This window comes from Gambusia affinis, linkage group LG09 (assembly GCF_019740435.1).
Source record: "Gambusia affinis linkage group LG09, SWU_Gaff_1.0, whole genome shotgun sequence".
Taxonomy (NCBI): Eukaryota; Metazoa; Chordata; class Actinopteri; order Cyprinodontiformes; family Poeciliidae; genus Gambusia; species Gambusia affinis.
Window position 1 is genome coordinate 18779949 of NC_057876.1, and position 21244 is coordinate 18801192.

The following is a 21244-nucleotide window of genomic DNA, read 5'->3' on the forward strand; positions in this document are numbered from 1 at the left end:
ATTTTTTCTCAAAATTGCCCAAAAACATTTGGTGACCGCTGTCTCAGCCTCACTTGATGTCAAGTTATAGTGCATGACCGATAGAGTGATTAATAAAAGATCACATTTAACATCATTTATTAGCTCAAATATCGTAAAAATTCCTTACAAATATTTATAAATCGGCACCACAAAATCTGTGATGATTGCAGAAAACCACAAAAACGATCCTGGACGGACTGATTAGTGTGAAAAGATGTTCAATATTATGTTATTTTAAGAATTATTGAATGCTGAAACACCTATATATTGATATTTTAACAACTGGATTGTTTTTTATCAGTACGATCTGGAGCAACAGGCCCTTTATGAACATTCAGGTTTTTGATTTTGCCCAAAATGGAAATGAGTTTGATGCCCTGATATCTGGGATAAAAACAAGAGAATCCTGGACTATTTTGAATGTAAACAAGAATAAAGAGTGAGATATTTGGTGGAGGAATGATGTCAAACCACCAGCAAATGAAGACTCTGTGATGTCACTGTCACAGGCTGTGATGTCATCAACTGCAGAATTGTACGCAACACAAATCTGCATATTTGTCATTGCTTGCAATATCCCTGACCAGTTCAGACGTTCGCAAAGCCCTTTAGAGAAGTTTACAGATCGACGATTTTAGTGTTCGAATTTCAGAGAAAATGTCTCATTATTCACCGAGATTCAACAGTGGGACGATGGGATCCCACTGGAGACGGGGAGGCCAGCAAAACCCCCCAGGCAGGTTCCCTCCTGCACACCCAAATGTCTTCCACGGGGAAATCGAGAGACTCAACTATCTCCTGGAAATGGAGAGAGCAGGAAGGGACCAAAAACTGTCCCACCTGGAGGCCGAACTGGAAGAAACAAAACTCCAGTTAAAAAAACAAAAGGCTCTCAAAGAAACTTTCATCAACCAGGCCAAAGATGCAAAGAGTGAACTAGAGAGATTAGAGAAGTTCAGTGACCCAGCCTGGTCACTGCTTCCAAGGTTCACAGCGAAGTGAAACACATGAACAAGAAGTCCTTACAACAAGACTTTGAGGAGTTGAAGGTGGCCCACCTCCTCAGCCGGGAAGCTTTTGTAGCTGAAATTCAGGCTGAGAGAAAGAAAAGTGTGGCGCTGCAAGAACAACTGAACCAACTCCAGACTTCCTTCGAGGAGCTGAGCTCCAAGCATGAAGCCAACGATGCTCTGCTGAGGAAGGAGGAAGCGAGACAAAAGATTCATGAAGAGAGGCTTCGTGAGGAACAACAACTGCTGGAAAACCTGAGGGCCGAAAAAGACCAAATGTTTCAGGAAATGTCCCAAAAGATCGAGTTCCTGCAAGCCAGTGAGAAACATCTGCAAGAAGAACTGGTTCAGCTCAGACGTTCAAACGAGGAACTGAACATTAAATATGAAAGAGACGTTTCTACACTAAAGCAAAACGCTGAAAGATATCAGGAGGAACTGAGAGATGAGAAAGACACCAACACTGAAAGAGAGAAGGAGAACCTGCAGCTCATCAAAGACCTGAGAGCTGAGAAGGAGGAGCTCTCCCAGAAACTGTCAGGAGAAATCACCATCCGGCAGAAGAGGGAGAAGCTGATGCTCCATGAAGTGGATCAAGTTCACGGTTCATACGAGGAGCTAAAATGTAAATATGAAAAAGACATCATGGAAATACAGCAGCAGGTCGAGACATACGAGATGAAGATGAAGCAGGAGGAAATCGCTCGTTCACACAGAGAACAGAAAGAAAATATTATCCAAGAGAGAAAACTTTCTGCGATGCAACAACTCCAAAAACTTCAACAACAGATAAAGGAGGAAAGAAAAGTTCACCTGAAGAAAAGAGAGGAGGACAAGATGAGTCTGGACAAACTGCGAGCAGAGAAGGAGGAGCTCCTCCAAAACTTGTCAGAAGAAATCACCATCCTGCAAAACAGGGAGAAGCAGAACCTCCAAGAACTGGATCAGGTTCAGGTTTCACACCAGGAACTAAAATCTAAGTTTGAAACAGAAATCATGAATTTACAGCTTGAGGTTGAAACTCACCAGCAGCAGTTAAAGGAGGAGATAAAAAATCACCTGAAGAAAACGGAGAAGGACAAGGAGCTTCTGGACACTCTGAGAGCTGAATATGCCATCCTCCAGGAAAACAAGACAACTGAGATCAAATTCCTGCAGGAGAAGGAAAGGAGCATCCAGGCTGAGCTGGACGAGGTAAACAGTTTGTACCAGGATCTAAACTGTCGCTATGAAACTGATGTCACTGCAATAAAACACCAAGCAGATCAATACCAGCAGGAGATCAGTTTTCTGAAAAATGATCTAGAAACAGCAAGAAAGGATTTACTGCTGGCTGACAGTCTGAGAGCTCAGGAAGAAGATTTCCTCCAGAAACACCTGACAGGTTCCAAAGAGATGGAGGAAAACTCTGGGAACCAAGAACTCCTGGTTAAAGTGTCCAGTCCAGAGGTTTCTTCTGAGGAGAAACTTTCAGGAGAACCTTTATCTGGTTGTTCCTCTGAATCCTCAGAAGAGACCAAGATCTCCTCAGAAACCGTCCTGGAGGATCTGGACCATCCAGACACCAAAACAATGAAGGATGGCAAAAAGAAAAAATCCAGAATTTCATTCTGGAAGAAAGTTCGAAACACTCTGCGGTGGAAGAAGCCGACAAAGAAACAGAACAGTGAAGAACAACAAGAACAAGCCTGAAGGTCTTGATTGTGATATTTAGAGGAGGAGAAAGACGTGCAGGAGTCGAACCGAGGACTGGAATCGAACGTGTGGAGGCTGTAGCCTCTGTGAACGGGGCGCCATGACGCTCCGTCAGGACCAGATTTAAAATGTTTTACCACTTTGACAAACTAGAAAATAGATCCCTTCCCAACCCAATTAGAAAAAAGGTGGGCAGCACGGTGGTGCAGCGGTTAGCGCTGCGCCTTCACAGAGACCATCTGTGTGGAGTTTGCATGATCTCCCCGTGTTTGCGTGGGTTTTCTCCGGGTGCTCCGGTTTCCCCCACATCTCCTAAAACATGTCGGTCAGGTCAGTTGGTCGCTGCAAATCGCCCCAAACAATTTAAGAAAATCCAAACGATAAAGTTCAGTTTTATTGTTAAACTGGTCAGATTAACTGGTCAGATTTATTGTTAAACTGGTCAGATTAACTGGTCAGATTAACTGAATTAGTCGTTTGTTGGCCCTTTTCCCTTCACTGGTTTACAGCAACAACACTGGGCTCAATATTTATAGCAACGTATTGATTTAAGAGTTAAAATGTTTTAATTTAATAATAATAATGATTTCTGTTTATTTTCTCTGTACTTGTGCTGTTATGGTTTGACCTTTAGTTGACCTTTTCTACTCACTTTTTATATTAAATTGCACTGAATTGTCTCTCATTAAACTGTTTAAATCTGTATTTTAAAAAGATTATAAAAAGGATCATGCAGTGGCTGTTTTAGTGTGACTGTGGCTCAACTCTGGTAGAGTGGTCGTCTTGTGACCAGAAGGTTGCAAGTTCGATTCCAGCTTCCTCAGCCACATGTTGAGCTGCCCCAGGGCGGGGCACTTAGTGACAAGTTGCCCCCCTGACCTGCATGTGTGTTCAAGTTCAGTTCATTCTCCTGTTTTTATTTGATAAATCCTGTTTTTGTTTTTATAACAAACATTAAAAGCTGATTTAACAAGTTTGGATTTCTTCAGGTTCCAGGATGTTAATTGAAGATTAGAGTTTAATCTGATCATAATTTAATACTCTGGACCATGAAGAAGATCAAACTTGTTTTATCTGGTTTGTTTGTTGTAAGAAAAAAACGTTTTTATCAGAAATAACAGTTACTGTGATCTTTCCGTTAGTCTTTATTTATAAGTACAGAGTCAAGATAATATAAGAAACTTAACAAAAAAGTGCAATTTAACATGAAAAAACTGTAGAAAAGGTAAAAAGAAGAAGAATCAATGAAAGCATGAAAACAGAGAATTTAATCAGAAATCGATTCTTAAATCAATACTTTGTAATAAATATAAAGCTTTTATGTTGTCTGCTTGTATAAAAGAGAAGGAAAAGGGGCTAAGAAATGCCTAATTCAGTTATTTTTTAACGTGATTTATAGTAAAACTGTAACTGATGTTTTGATTAGGACGTTACTTCTAGGTTTTGTTTGTCAACCTGGGTTCAATTCCCAGTCCTGGGGAATCAGCTGCATGTCGTTTCCTTCTCTCTCCTCCCAACTTCCTGTTCAGCCTGTTAAATAACGGCCTAAAAAACTTTATTAGAGCCTAAAAATCTTTTCTAAAAAACTGAAAAGATTCATTTCACCTCACAGCTGGACCAAAGGTCAGAATCTGTTTCCTCATCTTCAAAAACAACTTTCTTCCTCTCTCTCTCATTTTCTCTCTTTCTTACATAATTAACAGGTTACTTCATATTTACACACACACACACACACACACACACACATCCCCTCCATGGGCTGCCACCTTATCGTGGTGGGGGGGTTTGAGTGTCCCAGTGATCCTAGGAGTCTTGCTGTGGGGGCTTCATGCCTCTGGTTGGGCCCCCCAGTGCAGACGGGTCCAAGGTGAGGAACCAGACCAAGTGCAGCCCAAAGATCCTGATGATGAAAACGACCATTGGATATATATATATATATATATATATATATATATATATATAAATCAATCATAATAATATATTATATTATTATAATATAATCAATTATACAATGATGAGCTGAACAGTTACAAATATTTCTAAAAGAAGTTTCTGAAATTAAATCAATCCATTACACTATTATTTCTTCCTGGCACTGTCTTGATGAATATCTTATTCTGCATTGCCACAGTCTTTCTGTAAAAATATCTTCGTATTTACAAAGCAGCGTCTTGGCCATCATTTCTTAGCTCGCTTTTAGGGACAAATTGCAAAGACTTAAAAAAAAAATAATCAAGTTATGGTTAGGTAAAGCATTCTTAGGAAAAAAATTACATAAATTACTGACAAGTTTTAAATTATGTCAGTTGGTGAAATCAAATTGAGATAGCATTCTGCACTAGCACTTAAAAATTCCTTAATGGAAAATAAAAATTTAAACACACTTAACAGAGGACAATGATATAGCTTGCCAAGAACTACTGGGAGAAATACAGTTATGACTATTTTGTGATTAGACTTTCCAATGAATACCAAGTAGAAGAGATGAGAGAAATCAGCTACTTTATATTTTAACGTCTACTTCAACTTACATCGTACTCTTTTAAGAGTTGATCTGTAGATTCCCCAAGGTACAGCATCAAACATCGAATGATAACATCTCTGGTCATGTTGATGTCAGGATTGTTTGGAGTCTGAAACGAAAAAAATAAACACCAGGTGGTTTATATTACTGTTAATAAACTCAAGGATCCTTCCTGTGCCGTCTTGGGGACCAGTGTAATAAAGCACTACTGAAACAAATTATCATGCGATTATTTCATATTCCATTTAAAAAGAGAATCACAAGCTAACCTCCAGTAAATTTAAGTAATGACATTCCAGAAGTTTAAACACAAAATTTTGAGAATAAAATATTAGCAACCATAATGTTCAATGAAGGATACCTTGAGTAGGACAGCCTGCAGTCTCAATCCCATGCTTCCGCCCTTGGAGTGGAAGAGGTTCAGAAGTCGAGGAGTATATTCATCCAGTTTGGACATGAACTTTGATTCAAGATGCACCATTGTGATTCTGTGAAACTCATCCTCGATCTGAAAGACAAATCATGAAACCAGTTTTAAAGCCTTAAATATTACAAACATACATACTGTTCTTACGACATTTTTCAAGAGCAAGAAGATGGATCAAATTTGATCTATAAAATAGATGGCAGTAACGTAACACATTTTGTATCAAATAGGTCTGCCAAGTCTCTCATGATGGCCTGGTCAACAATGCTCTTATTTAACTTCAATGTTGAATCAAGTATATCTCTAACAACTTCAACAGATGCTGAAGATGAAATGAACTGAAGGTCTTCAACTAAGGCATCAATGCACTTCACTGAGGCATTATAGACACTTTCTAGCTTCAGCAGAAGTAAACCGATTCTTTGAAGAACCAAGTATGAAGCACTTTCCTTATCACAATCTAAACTTGTGCCCTCATTATCACTCTAATGAATCAGAATGGTCAACAATCTGATCGTGGTGACTCTCATACACACCTTGCTTAAAATCGCTCGAAGAATAGGATTTGTGTTTTGTACTGTGGTGTTTCAAAAATGTATTGTATATATTTGTCCGAAAGCTGCATCCTTCAAATACACAAAAGACAGTTTCGTGGCTCTTCAGGTGATTTCCTATATGCTGAAAATAGTCCTTCTCTGTAGAACAACTAGCACTGAAAACTAAACACTTAAAAGCAGAGATGATTCCTGGCTGTATACTGACATGAGCTGTATGATACCTGGACAAATGTGTGCGAAGGGCACCCTGTGTTTTAAATGTGCAAGGGCAACTGTCATATAGACATGGCTGGGTTTGCCCAAGTCCAAATGTTGCGTGTTGTAGTCTGTAATGTTTTAGTAGATTACCCTTTGTTGCAAAGACTTGCAGATCTTGCACTGCCACCCCATAGGCCACAACCTAAGATAATAAGAAAAAAAGGTGTTTTTAAATTAGTGTATAACTAGTAGCCTACATCACTAATAGATCTAGTAATTAAATAATGTGCCAGGGCTGAACAATTAATCAAAATTTTATCAAAATTGCAATACACCCTACTGCGATTTTGAAATCACAGGAGGTACAATATTTCTTAAATTTCTTAAATCTTAAAAAAATAATTTTAAATGAAATGTTCTGCTGCAAAGATGTCCTGGCCTACACATCATAATCTAGAGACTTTAAAAAAAACCATCCGTTACACATCCCTGCAAGAATCGCGCCATCATCTGAATTTTTTCAATGAAAATAAGAAAACAATTATACAAAATTATATTTCCCTCAGAAATTGCAAATCATTTCGCAACTGTAATGTCACTGAAAAGATCATCACAATTAAGTATTTTTTCAAAATCATCCAGCTCTTTAATATACCAACTATGGATGAATATCTCATCCAATCCCACTTCAAAAAATGAACTATCGTTTTAAGATGTTAGACAAAAATATGAAACAGATTTTAAGGTAATATGCACATCAACAAATGCCAAACAATAAATATTAAAATCAAAGATGCCCAAAACGGACTAACGAAACATTTCTCTCACTCTCTCTGTGGCAGATCAGAGTCAGTACGAAGCTACGTACTGATTTCAACCCAACATTCACAGAAGCATCTTACTGTAACTGTTTATCTGTCAGTGTGAGCTGCAACCACAGTTTGAAAGCATAACGTTTTTCCGACAAAACAGGAAAAAACGAGGACGCCGTTTGTGCCATCTGGATGGAACTAACGTAACGTTAATGGAGAGCCTCAGTGAGAGCCGGTGAACTTGGGTTTAGCAAAACACCAGCCATTGTGCTCAAAACACAATAATAGACGTTCGATGAAAATAACGCCAAATTAAGAGAAGAAAAATGAAACAGCGCACTTTGTTTCAAAATATAACTATTGCAAAACGGCTGATTTTTCTTCCGAAATGTGTAACGTTATAAAAACTGATTAGAAATCTGCTTTTAACATGCTACTTGAGTACATTTTAATTGTAAAAACTAAATGCAGTAACTTTAAACGAAACTCCTAAGTTGATTAGCCTTCTCACCGTTGAAAACAACGTCTGTTCCGCCATTATGGTGCCCAAACATGCTAGCTAGCTTGTTAAGGTGGGGGAGGGGGGTTTGGGCTGAGGCCAAAAAACTAAATTAAATAAAAGAGTAGCTTGTATTCTACGGCCACTATATAACGGTATTACGTTAGTCACATTAAATTGTGACATTGAGACTACTTTTTCAATCATTGCAATGCATTTAGTCAAATCAAAGACGACGTAGACTGAATTTGAATCCTTCACACTATAACTTAATTGACTTGCTGTACAGTAAAGTTGCCATGTTTGGTAATTTGCAGTAACTTAAGACAATGTTTAACTGCTACAGACACTTGAATTGTTTAACTAAGAACAATTAAAACATGTCTTACCTTTAAGCAAACGGTAGTCCATGAAATGCCAAGCAGACTCGATGTTCCTGTGATGAAAATGCCTTGGGCGGGAAAAATTAAGGCCTCCCAATGAGTAAAATTTATCAATTTTCTGCACTTTTGACTTTACCAATGAAAATAAATAAATTCTACTTATTGTTTTTCTGCTGATTTTATTTAAAATAATACAGAGTAAAATGCAATTATAAAAGTAATCAAATTTGGTTAATTCAGCTCAGTGAGATTCCAAACTGCACAAAGTCTTTTTTATTATGTATAGTTTGCTCTAATTTATTTAGTAAATATTAATTAATCCTGATCACAGTTTTTTCAGTGTAGCGTAGCAGAGAGAGCAAGAGGGAGGGTGCGAGCAGATACACGTATGTGATTGACAGCACTTAGGCCTTCCGAATAGTTTTTAATTCTGACTACATGTCTGCAGATGGCAGTAGGACCACAGGAAGGAGGCAGAAAAGCTAGATTTTTTCACAGATTATCTGTTTCATACTGTCACAACATAGACAGTTTTGACAAACATATAAAAGCATATTTCTTTTTGTAAAAGTTAGAAACTGCAGCTCTATGGGTTTCTCATTCTTTGTTACTTTCTACAGAGGTTTAAGTTCTTCATCACCTCAACATTTTTCTTGATAGTCATTGTTAAAAGAAAGTGATTATTGTGGTACAAAAAATAGTATCTTTTGCATTCCTTTCGTGTGTGATAACTTATTCTGTTCTCATGTTCAAAATAAAATAAATAAAACACTTTAAAGTAGAGTAATCACCTTGTAAACCTTGAGGTTATATCTGTTAAAATTTAGCGAAGAGAAATACAATGTTCAGATTTTTTTTTCCCTTTTCTGCTGTTACTCCACACCTTGTAAACCTTGAAGTTTACAAGGTGATTAGCTGGGTGTAAAATTCTCATTCAGAACTTAAGAATTTTTAAAATATGTTATCAACTTGAAAAACAAGCTTTTTGTTAATTTCTTCAGATTTTCTAATGAACAAAAAACATAAAAGATTAAACGCTTTCTCCAGGTCTATAGGAGATGAAAGCTAACAGTCATGGTAGTTGGTGCGAGTCTGCAACTCAAAGTCTTGTGTTTAAAATACTTTTCATAAAAATGCCAATTTTGTATTTAAATTTTCCTCTTTTTTGTTTGCTTTCTTTAAGCAATATTTTTGTAGGTGCATATAGAACGATGAAAAAAATGGTAAATGAATACATTTCAAACCTGTAATGATTTACAGGACATGTTTGCAAGAAGATTGAGACATTGTTTGGTATCCTCAGTTTGTATTTAACATATTGGCAGAAGGAATTAACAACTCAAAGTGGGAAACTATTCCAACTGTTTTCAAATGTGCTAAATGACTATTAACAAATGTGTAGAGGCAAATAGTTACTATTTTAAAGTGGTTCTTTGATGGTTTCATGGAGTTCTCTAAGCATGGATAACAGTTTCTGCACATGGGATATTTCAGGGGCTTTCTTACTCCACATTATTTGTATGTGAGCGCTGCAGCTGGAGAAACACAGTCGACTGTTTCTCAGAAGAACACATGATGTAACTGTGTGAAAGTGTTGTTCTGAGCTGTGAGGCAAATCTGTGATTTGCATGTGAGATAATCTGCAAGTTGCTTTTCTTTTCTGTTTCGGGGAGATCAAAGAACACATCAGTGTTGTGTCCGTATCAGCTGATCGGAGTCGACCTCAGGGCTTCTCGACCCGTTTCATGTTCAAAAGTTCATCAAAGCAATGGTTAAATCACAGCAGAGCTAATTACCCCTCCCCAAATACACACATTAATGGTGCTAAACCTATTGAATTCTTCCTCCAGCTTCATGTTTGACAAAAGTACGAAGGCTGCAAAGCTTCCTGGATCTCATTCATGGATGTTGTCTTTGTTTGTGTTGCCTCTGGCTTTGCAAACGATTTTCGATAAAAATCATTTCAAGGCCCATCTCCAGACTTACTTCAAAGTGAGTACAAACAACATATATTACTCCAACTGTTGTTGGTACAGTTTTCTTTGTCCTGACAAATAGTGACTCAAGTTATTTTATTCTGCAAAACATTTTGAGAAATAGGAGTTATCTTTCCAACTGAATAGGACTAAGGCAGGAAGATGAGACTCGTTGTTTGTATTGTAGACAGGGGCGCCGTATGGGGGGGGGGTTATGACAATTCTAAGGGCCCTTCACTGACAGAGGGCCCGCAACAATTTATTTATTTATTTATTTATTTTTCATAGAAATAAAAAAAAATTGGGGCCCTTTCAATTACAAAATTGTGTTTTCTAAAATAGTTTTTAGCAGTAAAAATCAAATGTTGCCCCTCCCAGACCAAAATGCACACATCCATTTTTGCCCTGAACCCCCCTGGATCTGCATGAAATAGTTTGTTCCTGCTTGGAGGGCTTGACAGTGAGAATGCTCAGCAGCAGTTAGTGGAAAACAAGAACGACTGTGGCTGTTACTATGCCGCCAAGAACAATAATAAAGTCAGGTTTTTTTTTTTTTTTTAAATTGAGAAACAGAGAGGGAAAAAAATATGAGTGTCAATTTATAACCCAGTTTTTCTCCAAGAGAGGTGGATAGACTGAGATTATCAACCATTTAGCATAATTAGCTCAGCTTCTGACTATTGTTTGCCTCCATTTCACTAGCATTCTATGAAACAAATTATCAACATATTCATATATTTAACTTGTACCTGTACCTCTTACCACACTTAACAACAGATGAGTCAGTCAGCAGCAGCTCTAACTCACGTCCCTCCTGACCTGCCTTCTCCTACGTGAAAATAAAAAATATTGTTTACATATTTGTTAAAACTGTCATGTTGTGACAGTATGGTATAGAAATAATCTGTGAAAAATGTATTTCTTCTGCCTTCTCCCAGTGCTATCTAGAAACAACTAATCAGAGACAAGAGAGTTTTAGGGCTGTCAATCACAATCCCATGTGGCAGCTTATCCTCACTCCCCTTGCTCTGTGCTATGCTATAGATAGTAATAACGATAAGTTGTTTCCCCACCATTAGCACATTTAGCAGTGAATGAATGAGGTTGATTGACAGCCCTAAGACCCTCCTCCTGTTTCTGATTGGTTGTTTTTGGTCAGAACGGAGCATTACTTTAGCTAGCAATAGTAGTTCAGGGAGGAGGTGGAGGAGGTTGATCTTTTCACAGATTATCTGTCTCGTAACAAACTGTCACGACATGGTGCCAGATTTCACAAATATGGATAAAACATATTTTTTGTTAAAGTTATGTAGCTTCGTGGATATTTTGCATTTGGCCTATGACTTTTGCTCATGGGGAGAGACATTTCAGTAAGCTAAAACTAATAAAAAAAACTTTATGCAACTTACTTGCAAACTGTATGCAGACTGTCTCGTAAAATTCAGGAACAGTAAATATTGTGCTAGTATCAGTATTGATAGCGGCGCCCTTGATTGTAGATATGGACTACACGTAAATAAATTATCAGCAAAGTTCAGTTCGGCTAAAGCAACATACAATACTGAGGTAAAACACTTGCATATGGTGTGTGTTTTTATGCTTAAGCATCTCTCTGCCTTTATAACAAACTTTTTTTTTTTTTTTATTCCAAATGGAACAGAGATAAGAAAGAAAACAACTATTAGATTTCATCTTTCCAAAAGATTAGAAACAAAGAGCATTTTAATTTCAGAATTATTGTTTCATCTTTACAAAACCAATTTTTCTTCTAAAATTGGGAACTTTTTGTGTTTGTTTTTGTATGTAACCTGTGGATCAAAAATCTTTGATTTGACGAAATTCTTGCATGTTTATCCAAAGTTCTGCCATGGTCTGCCATTGCATTTACAACCTTTTTGAGCTTCAGGTTTGGTATAGGTGAACCCTTTCTTTATGCATCTGTTTTGTTCAATAACTCATGATCCTTTAAATATTTTCCTTTCACTATGTCATTGTACCCAACTTTTGCAGCAATGGCCTGGTGCAAAATGTTCAATTTTCCTGCTAAGTTCAAATACAGAAAACCTGTTTGTCTTTGTCAACAGAGGATTATAATCATGTAAATGATTGACATGAAATTACAGAAAATCCAACTTCAGAATAAGTCTGGAGAAATTTGATTATTGCATCCTGGACCACTTTTTGAGTCAAACCCAGGTTTCGAGTTAAAATGTGTCCTTCTTTCACATTTCTCTGAAGAAAATAAAGGAAAACATTATTATTCTGCATTTCATTTTGGATGATTCGGACCTGAAAAGAAGTAGCTGTCCTTGATAATGTCCCCTCTCTATTTCTCTGTGACCGGCAGCCAGACCCAGATTTAGATTTAAAGCTGTCACTCGGCAGCAGAGGCAACAGACCTTGACTGTGTTGTGATCACTGAGCTTATCCTCATGTCTGACCTCAGAATGAATGAAGTTAAAAATGTTCAGCAGAGTGACAGCAGGAAACATCGCTAACCTGCAGAATAGCTCACTGCAATTCAATTCAGACCTTCAGTCATGGTTCATGTCTGGTTCTGAGGAAACCATAACATAATTTTATCCTTTTTTCAACATGTTCGCACCACTTTTCTTTTATCTTTTTTTTTTTCAAATGGGAGGCTTTAAAATTGATCTGAACTTTTCTTAAAGGTGGCAGCAGCAATTATTTCCGCTGCTGTACTTCTTTTGTACCTGTAGAACATAAAATGACTTTATGACACCAGTGACATTTCCACAATTTTGCATCTTTTTACTGGGTACAAGAGGGGGAATTATAGCATAAGATTGTGAAAAATTATTTGGTTACCGTTTGCTCCAGCATCTAGAATTTTATTCTTTCTGAATATGCTGCTCTTTTTTTCCTCTTTCTCATTTAGAAATATCCAGGATGGAAGTAAGAAAATATGATTGCTGGATCTATCAAAACTCCATGCCAGCAATACATAATACATTTTTATGCCTCATAAATACACACGTAGCATGAAAAAAAAGTTGACAGGTTTTATAAACAATATCTGTGGTATATAAAACCTGAGAAATTGCAGCATATTTTGATCATGTTTTAAAACAACAACTTGTATTCTAGGGCTTAAATCACAATCTCTGTAGATGTGCCAGTTTAACTCTCTTGTCTTGGAATCTGAGTTTATTCAAAATACATCTGGGGCTGGAGTTCCAAAACAATTCCTTAAAGCTCTGTGATATATTTCATTTCAATACATCACTCAACAATTGAGTTTTTTTTTTTCCTGTACTGTAAAATTCATTTTCAAGTAGAAAAACACCAAAAATGGGTATGTATTTTTAAAACCTTCCTTTAGCTTCCCCTTATTCAATGTCTTTTTCTGCCAACAGCATTGTATTGAGTGTTTTGCATCTCCTGCATGGAAAATAACCATTAACATTTGGGGAATTTATCATTGTGATTCCCAGTATGCATTTTGTCTGTGGTTGGAAGAACACTAAACTGGGAATTGTTGCATCTTTTATTTGACTATTGACCACCAAAATAGATCTTAAAACCAAAGCTTTTCTGACATCCCATAATTCAAAAGTGTGCACCCGACTTGATGAGCTTTTATCATTGAGGTGGAAATAGATTCATGATGTGGGGCCAAAGTCACTGTAATATGACTTTGAACTTTGTGGCCAGATTTTAATTTACAATTCTCCTACCTCTGTCTCATCTTTGTTATAAATAGTCAATGTCAGAGGTATTAATTAGGTTAGATTAAAATGCCTTTAAATCCTTCTAGGAACCTGTCAAAAAAAATTGCAGATTCATTATGGTGTTCACTAAAGCCAGTGAAAATCCCAGAGCTGGCATTTTTTTCTCCTTGAAAGGGAAAAACCCTTCTGGCTGTTCACTTTCAGAATAGGAAGTTGGACTCAACACATGGATGTCACACTTGCAATATCATCATGGCAGCAGAGGGGCATGCTTTTTCATGCAAGTAGCTGTATCCTGATGCGCACACATGGACGACACTGAAGAACCCAGACATGCACGGTTTAGTCTTACCATGTAAAAAGCAGAGGCTAAAGTGATGCTACGGTGCTTAATTCTGTCTCTAATCAAACATCTGATGCTCCGTAGGAAAAAATGTGATTCAAGACTTTAATCTAATTACTTTGTCTCTTTGAGACCCATTGCTGCTTCTGTGAGGGTTTCCCAAGCAGAGCTGGAAGGTTTTTGTTGTTTAGCCACTGAGGCCAATGATTCACCACACCGTGATCACACACTTTCCCCATTAATTAAAGTTTCATATGAAGAGTCATTTGGGAATCATTGTTTCACAGCCAAACTCCCATCCAGATGGCTGCGGATAGGAAGCCTCAGAGGATGCCTCTTTTGTTAGTCTCTGTCACTGAGACAAATTTATAAATTTCTGTGGGGTTAGACTAACTTTCTTTTAATTGCTGGATATTAAACAAAGAAACTTCTCATCACGTCTGAAAGTTTGGAGAGCATGTTGATAGCTGTTAACATGGAGGAAGTATGTCACCCCTCACAAATTCAGATCATGGAAATCCCACAATGCTCCCTCAGATCATTCTGATTCCGGATGTTTTGATTTTCATGCTTTCTAGATCATTTAAAGTAGACTTCAGTTTACTAAAAATCAATCAAATGTCCTTTCTCTAAAATATACATATTTTCCTATTGAAAAAAATGCAGTGTTTACATTATTGTTATATCAATGCCACACAAATAACAGTAAGGTCTACATGTAAGATGCACAACAGAACTCCAAGAATAAGCTAAACTTTAATTTTGACATAAATTAAAGTTCATATTACACCTGTATGTCATGAAGTGGTTCATAACAACTTTGAGCAGAAGAAATGTTCACTGCAAAGTGTTCTCAAGCTAGAAGGAACATGTAGTTCTTCCATTAAGGTTTGGGTCTGCCACTGCTCACCTGCGCAGATCAGGTGAACCCCAAATCAATGTATCTGGGACGAATGATCCTGATCAGATGTCTGGCTCCTTTCAATATTAATGTCCAAACACATGTATGATGGATCTCCTCACCTTAAAGCCCAGCCAGGCAACAGAGGATGCTCATTTCACTTGATTAATTTTTTTCTGCCATGTAACAAGAACATAGGTTATTTTTCCATGTTGGAGTGTAGCATTGCCCTCATTACTGCAGCTGCAGGCCCATTCACCCTAATTCTGAGGAAGGACCATTCCACTTTGTCATAATTGTGAACCATGGCCATATTCTGAGGAGCTGACAATCAACAAAATTATGATGTTTTGCCAGTTTTCTATTTTGAGATAAAAAATGGCAACTTCTAAAAACAAATTACTCTGATCAGCTTCATTCAGAGTGCATTCACCACTTATTACCATATTTCCACTTACCATTACATTTTAAATATTAACAATTTACACAATAATTTCTGAATGTTTGACTCTTTATCTACTATGTTATCTTTTTATCTTTTTGTTGACAGAAATCAGACAGGAGATGGGCAAAGAGAGGTCAGGAAATGATGTGCAGCAAAGGTCTCAAAGTCAGGAATCAAACCCAGGGAGAGAGCATCGAGGAACGAGCCACCCACTCTACTGCCACAATGCATGACACTCAGTCTTTCGCAGAATTAAGCTTTAATGTTGAACAGATTGGGTAAAATTATATAGTACTTATTTTTGAGTCACTGACTTTCAAAACGGAGACACACACTTGTGAAGAATGTTTCTTGGAAAAATGTTACTGAGCTATAAAAATAAGGAAGAAAGCATAAATAGATTAGTGATGGATGTTAATGGGTGGATGAATAGAAGAACTGGATCCAACATTTACAAAATTTGATAGGAAAAAATAACTATGTTTTGCAATACAACCTCAATTATTCAATACATAGTTGACTTGTAAATTATTCAAACATTTCTGTACTTTTCAAAGCTGTGTAGGATCACAAAAAAAAACTCAGGAAAAAACAGTTATTGATTAGATGACAAGTTGCTTCTTTATTTGTTTACTTTCTTAGACACTGTCAGTTTGTTTGTTTTTGTCTATGTACTTTGACAGAAATTTCAAGAATTCTGAATGTTTCAGTCTGATGCAATTGTCCTTATTCTAAGGGAGGATCATTCCTAAGGTAGCCAGAAGTACCCTTCTCTTTACCTGAAAAGTATTTGTATATGTGATGTTACTGCTGGAATTTCAAAATCTTTGTGAAATACACTCAAGGGCTGACCCAGGCCTCTCTGGGGGAACCATGCACTCCTTACACTCCGGAAAAACCTTTGGATTCTGCAAAAAGAGCTGGAGTGTCAATGAGAAAAGAGAAGTTGTTACAAAGAACATAAGATAGTCGTTGTTGTTGTAGCTGTTGTTATTTTTATTGTCCAGTGCTTTTACACAGACATGCTGTCCGGTTAAACTGTAAATAAAGTAAAAACAAAACATCAATACTTAGTATTGCAATATTCAATAAACAAACTTAAACATAGTTTTAAGAGCTAGGATTGACTTAACTAACTGGTTATAAGACAAATTTTACTCTTAGAACACTTCTTAATGTAATAAACATCGGCATTCAAACATCACAGAGCAGTAAAACACAGCTAGCATATGCTAATTAGCTCTAGCAAATTTACCGAGCTCACGCTTCGAACAGATAACAAAAAATCATATTTTCTCACAACTAACATCATTAATAAAACTTACCACGTTGGGCAACACTCATAAGATGTGATTTTATGATATATTTAGCGTTTTAGCTTCAGCCAACGACAGTCTCAGTACATTACTGGCCTGCCGTAAGTTTCTTCACTGGTTTCATCTTCCCTCCCGTCCCAAATGCAAAGCAACTACAGCGCCCCCTAGCGGAATGGGAGGAGTGAATCCAACAGAAGTTTCCATTCTCTTCTTATTTCTCTCACAACCAAATCTTGGACAAGGTTAGATTTGAATGTGTTGATAATGATCGTTAGACACATTGACCAATTACTGTCCACACAGCATTCGAGCATCCATGTATTGCTTCTGCTGCTGGATTTTAGTGGTGAATCTGAATCAAATGCCATACCTCTTCTGCTCACTCAGTGCATAAAGATTTAGACACAATTTGAACTTTTACATTAACCTTGAAGGGGGTTGCTGAATGAATGATTGTAATTGTATAGTGTTTAAACTGGCTCACAGTTCATCTTCACACATTAAAAACGGGATCAGATCTTGCTATTTTCCCTTAGTTCAAAGCTACACAGATCTAAATGCTAAATATTAGGTTTTATCCCCAAAAAGACCTTTTATGTTTGATAATTCAATATAAAATGAAGGGGAAACCAGCAGATTTCTGTTTCTCTCACATCGCAGACCTGAATTGATGGTTTTCTGTCATAGTTTAAGCATAGTTTTTTAGCTGACGCTGCTGCTGTAAACACTGATGTGAGGCTGTTTCAGAGGGGAATATCACAGTGAACCTCATCATGTTCTTACTGCTCCCATTTATCACCAGCACATTGTTAACTTTTTATTGCTGACTTCCAAGAGAAAAAGGCTTGACAAACCTGCAGACTTCAGTCCACGTCGTAAAGAAAGCCAGCTCACTACGGCGCGGACCGAGTGCATAAAACAGTTACGGATAATGGAGAATAAAGATCACAGCAGCCTTTTTTTCCCTACAGCCATAACTCGCCTTAAAGTAAATTACTGTGCTGTAAAAAATAAATTAAAGACTTATTTGCTCAGACGCTGCACTTTGTCAGGAATTCATCATCTGAAATTCGAAAGAAAATTACAACCATCAACTCCACTTATCTGGTAATTATTATATAAATCACCAGCTAAATGTTCTTTTAGATGGAAGGGCTCTTTCTTAACATGTGTACATTTTTGCCCTTTCTTAGTCATATAGAAGAAGGTTCAAAACTTATTGTGTGAACAAGTCTCACATTTGTCCTGAGAAATAGCCACCTGTGCTGCAAGGTATTCTGCAGCTGAGCCAAACGCCTTGTTTTTGTTCTGTTTTGATAAAGCATATCTGCGAATTTTCTCCATATGTGGATGTTTGAGCCCATCAGACGGTGTCGAGGATATGAAGATGCAGTAACAGTTGCCATCTGACTCACTGGCGGCCGTGTGGAAACAAATATCTCTCAGCCTCCACCGGCAGCTTGCTGTAAATCAGCATGTGGCAGAAACATATTTCCTCCTGCTCTCTTCGCAGCCTGCGAGGTGGGGAAGGAGAGGCAGAGTTATAATGTATGAATGTTTCTGTGGCGGAGATTTGAAAACGACTCTAAACTGTCAAATGACCCGCATCTGTGAGGGGAAAAAAATGAAAACAAACGACGAGGTAAATAAGCTGAAAATATGAAATCCAACACCCATAGATCTTCAGCTGAGAGAGAGAGACGCTGCTCAGGTGTGACATCCTAGGGATGACATGTGTGAAAAATGACCTGATGTGGAGGAGGAAAGCAGAAAAACTGGCAAAAAAGCAGGAAAAATTGTTTTCTAAAGATTATCTTTAGAAAAGCATAATTTCAAAAAGGCTTGCGTAAAGTTTTAAAATGTTAGATGTTCAAATGTCTTTGTAGACTCTATTTTAAAATTATATAACACACATATTTAAGCATATATATGTATTATACTATTTCTAATACATATATAATTTTTTTATCATTTATTTAAAGACTGAATTTTGCTGGATATTGCAAACACTATCATTTTATAATTTATATTTTTTTTAAATGCAATATTGCATTTAAAAAATATTGCAATATAATGATAAGTTAGAATCTTTCTTGTAGCTTTGGCACTACAATACATTTCAGGGCATTCATTTCCAAAATGTACATGCTGCCAAAGCCAAATATTTACACATACAACTACACATAAACATTTTCCTCACTGTAACCATAAACAACTAAACTTTTCCCTGTTTGGTTTGGATTACCAAAATTATTTTTATTTTCAAATTGCTAAAATTGAGAAGGGAGAGATGGTTTAGAGATATTTTTTTAAGTTTCAGGGATTCAGATGTTCACATACACCAAGACAACTAAGCTTTACATCTCCAGCTGATGATTTCAGATCTTTTGAGCTTGCTCCAGATTATTCCACAAAATCTTACTTAAAGGATAACCATCAACCCATGGGGATGCGGGTGTATTTTAAGAAAACAACTCAAATCCACTGCTTTATCTTGTAACATCATGGCAAAATCAAAGAAATCAGACAGAACACAATGGAGAGAATTGTGAAAAAGGTTCTCCAAAAGTCCAGTTTGACACTGGGGAAATAAAAAAATCAGATTTTGGAAGTTGCTAAGTTTATCTTTTCAAAAATATTTGCACAAGCAACCATGAAAAAAAGGAATAGAATAGAATAGAATAGAATAGAATAGAATAGAATAGAATAGAATAGAATAGAATAGAATAGATATCACACAAACTATCCCAGAATGAGGACATTTATGAAAGCTTGCAAACACTTCAACTCAGGATGTACAGAGGATGGATGGATGGATGGATGGATGGATGGATGGGTGGATGGATGGATGGATGGATGGATGGATGGATGTTAAGCTTTGCCAGTTGCAATTACAATTTGAATTTGCTGCTGACTTTGAAGCAAGCAAGAGTGCAAATATATTTATTTCCAAAAATGCTTGAATTTTTGGAGATATTGTTCTTGATAATGATGTTGTCTTCAACAGCAGATGCAGCCAAGAAACCAGAAACCTGCTCTGCCATGCTGCGTTTTCTCCACTCTGTCTCCTCCGATATGTGTAACCCCCCAGCACCACCCCAAGAGAACCTCAGTGAAAAAAAATGAGCTTACCCGGCTGAGTGTGGGATTTCCAGGAGCATTGTCTCAGCTTTTATTCTCATTAAGCTCCTGGGAGATGATGAGCCCTTTCCTTTTCTTCTCTGCTTCACGTAGAATTCGAATTACACCCCAGCGCAGCTTTTCTTCTGGGCCCTTTTATGGATCTCAGCTTCTCCTGCAGCAGGGTGGCAGATTATTAATCAGATTCATAAATAATAAAAGATGTCAGCGAGGCCCCTGGGCACCAGGGCCACTGCTTCTTCCACAGCGAGGAGAAGTGATGGAGGATAACGCAGAGAGAACAATATTAACACAAAGCCAGCTGGATTTATTCAAAGTGTGCTTACAGTCCATCTAAAGAGGACTCTTTATGAAAACCCGAGCCTTATTAATATTCTGCATGCAGCTCAGGACGGCTGCAGAAATTAACATGAGGCTAATCTCTCGCTTCCTCAAAGTGTTTAAGTTAATGATGCTGCTCACCTGCTGCCGGAGAGAGAGCAGCCGCTAACTTTCTATACCAAGTGACCTTCACTGAGCTCAGATATTCTAACTTAATCTGTCTGCAGGATTTTCTTCTTTTTTTCACTTTTTTTTTTTCTCTTCAGTAATTGCAAGAGCAAAAAATTAAATATCTGCAGATCTTATAATCAACAGTGCAGGGAATATTTTATCTTAACCCCTCCTTTTATGTTCGATTCTAGGGTACAGCAAAAATGTCCGTGGGTCAATTTGACCCAGGGAGCGTTAAACCATGTAATAGTGTCAGAAACCAAAAAATTCCTCCAAAACATTTCTGTATCTGATTATTAACTCCAATACTAACAATTTCAATCAATATGTGTGCAATGATGGTTTTTTTTTATTTCTCAAAAATTAAGGATCAATGACAACAACCTACTCATTTACTCATTTGGATATAGAAAATGAAATTTCCATTTTTTATGTCCACTGAAAAAAAACCTAGACACAAAAAACAATAATTTCCTTAAGATTGATCTCTGGTAAATTCTTTTTATATTACACTTTATTTATTTATTTATTTCAATGGGGATGTCACTCAAGGATTAAATTCTGTTATATTATAATTTTGATAATTTAACCATAATCCACTTTTAATGTCAATGAATTATTAAATTAGTTTGGTCAGACTTCTGTCAACTTACATGTGTCCTAAATAAGCCAGTGGATTTATTTAGAGTATAACTATGCAGTCAAAGTCAAATGATGAATATCTATTTTTTTTTTTTTTTACATTTTACATATAAAAATGTAATGTGGTGAGATCAGACTAAAATCAATGTTTTTGGACTATGTCAAACTCC

At 37.0% G+C, this 21244-nt stretch overlaps 1 protein-coding gene across 1 annotated transcript; it reads left to right on the top strand.

Annotated features, from left to right (window-relative positions):
* Positions 1-249: 249 nt before the first annotated feature.
* On the top strand, positions 250-2938 carry LOC122837444 (trichohyalin-like). Its single transcript, XM_044127799.1, has 2 exons — positions 250-975; positions 1008-2938. The coding sequence occupies exons 1-2, from the start codon at positions 679-681 to the stop codon at positions 2721-2723; spliced, it is 2013 nt and encodes a 670-aa protein (XP_043983734.1). The 5' UTR covers positions 250-678; the 3' UTR covers positions 2724-2938.
* The last annotated feature ends 18306 nt before the right edge of the window (positions 2939-21244 follow it).

Excerpts from the sequence above, each read along its gene's own strand:
- LOC122837444 (XM_044127799.1), top strand. The coding sequence starts at position 679 with ATGTCTCATTATTCACCGAGATTCAACAGTGGGACGATGGGATCCCAC. Across the intron at positions 976-1,007 it reads AACTAGAGAGATTAGAGAAG|GTTCACAGCGAAGTGAAACA; the intron begins TTCAGTGACCCA and ends ACTGCTTCCAAG.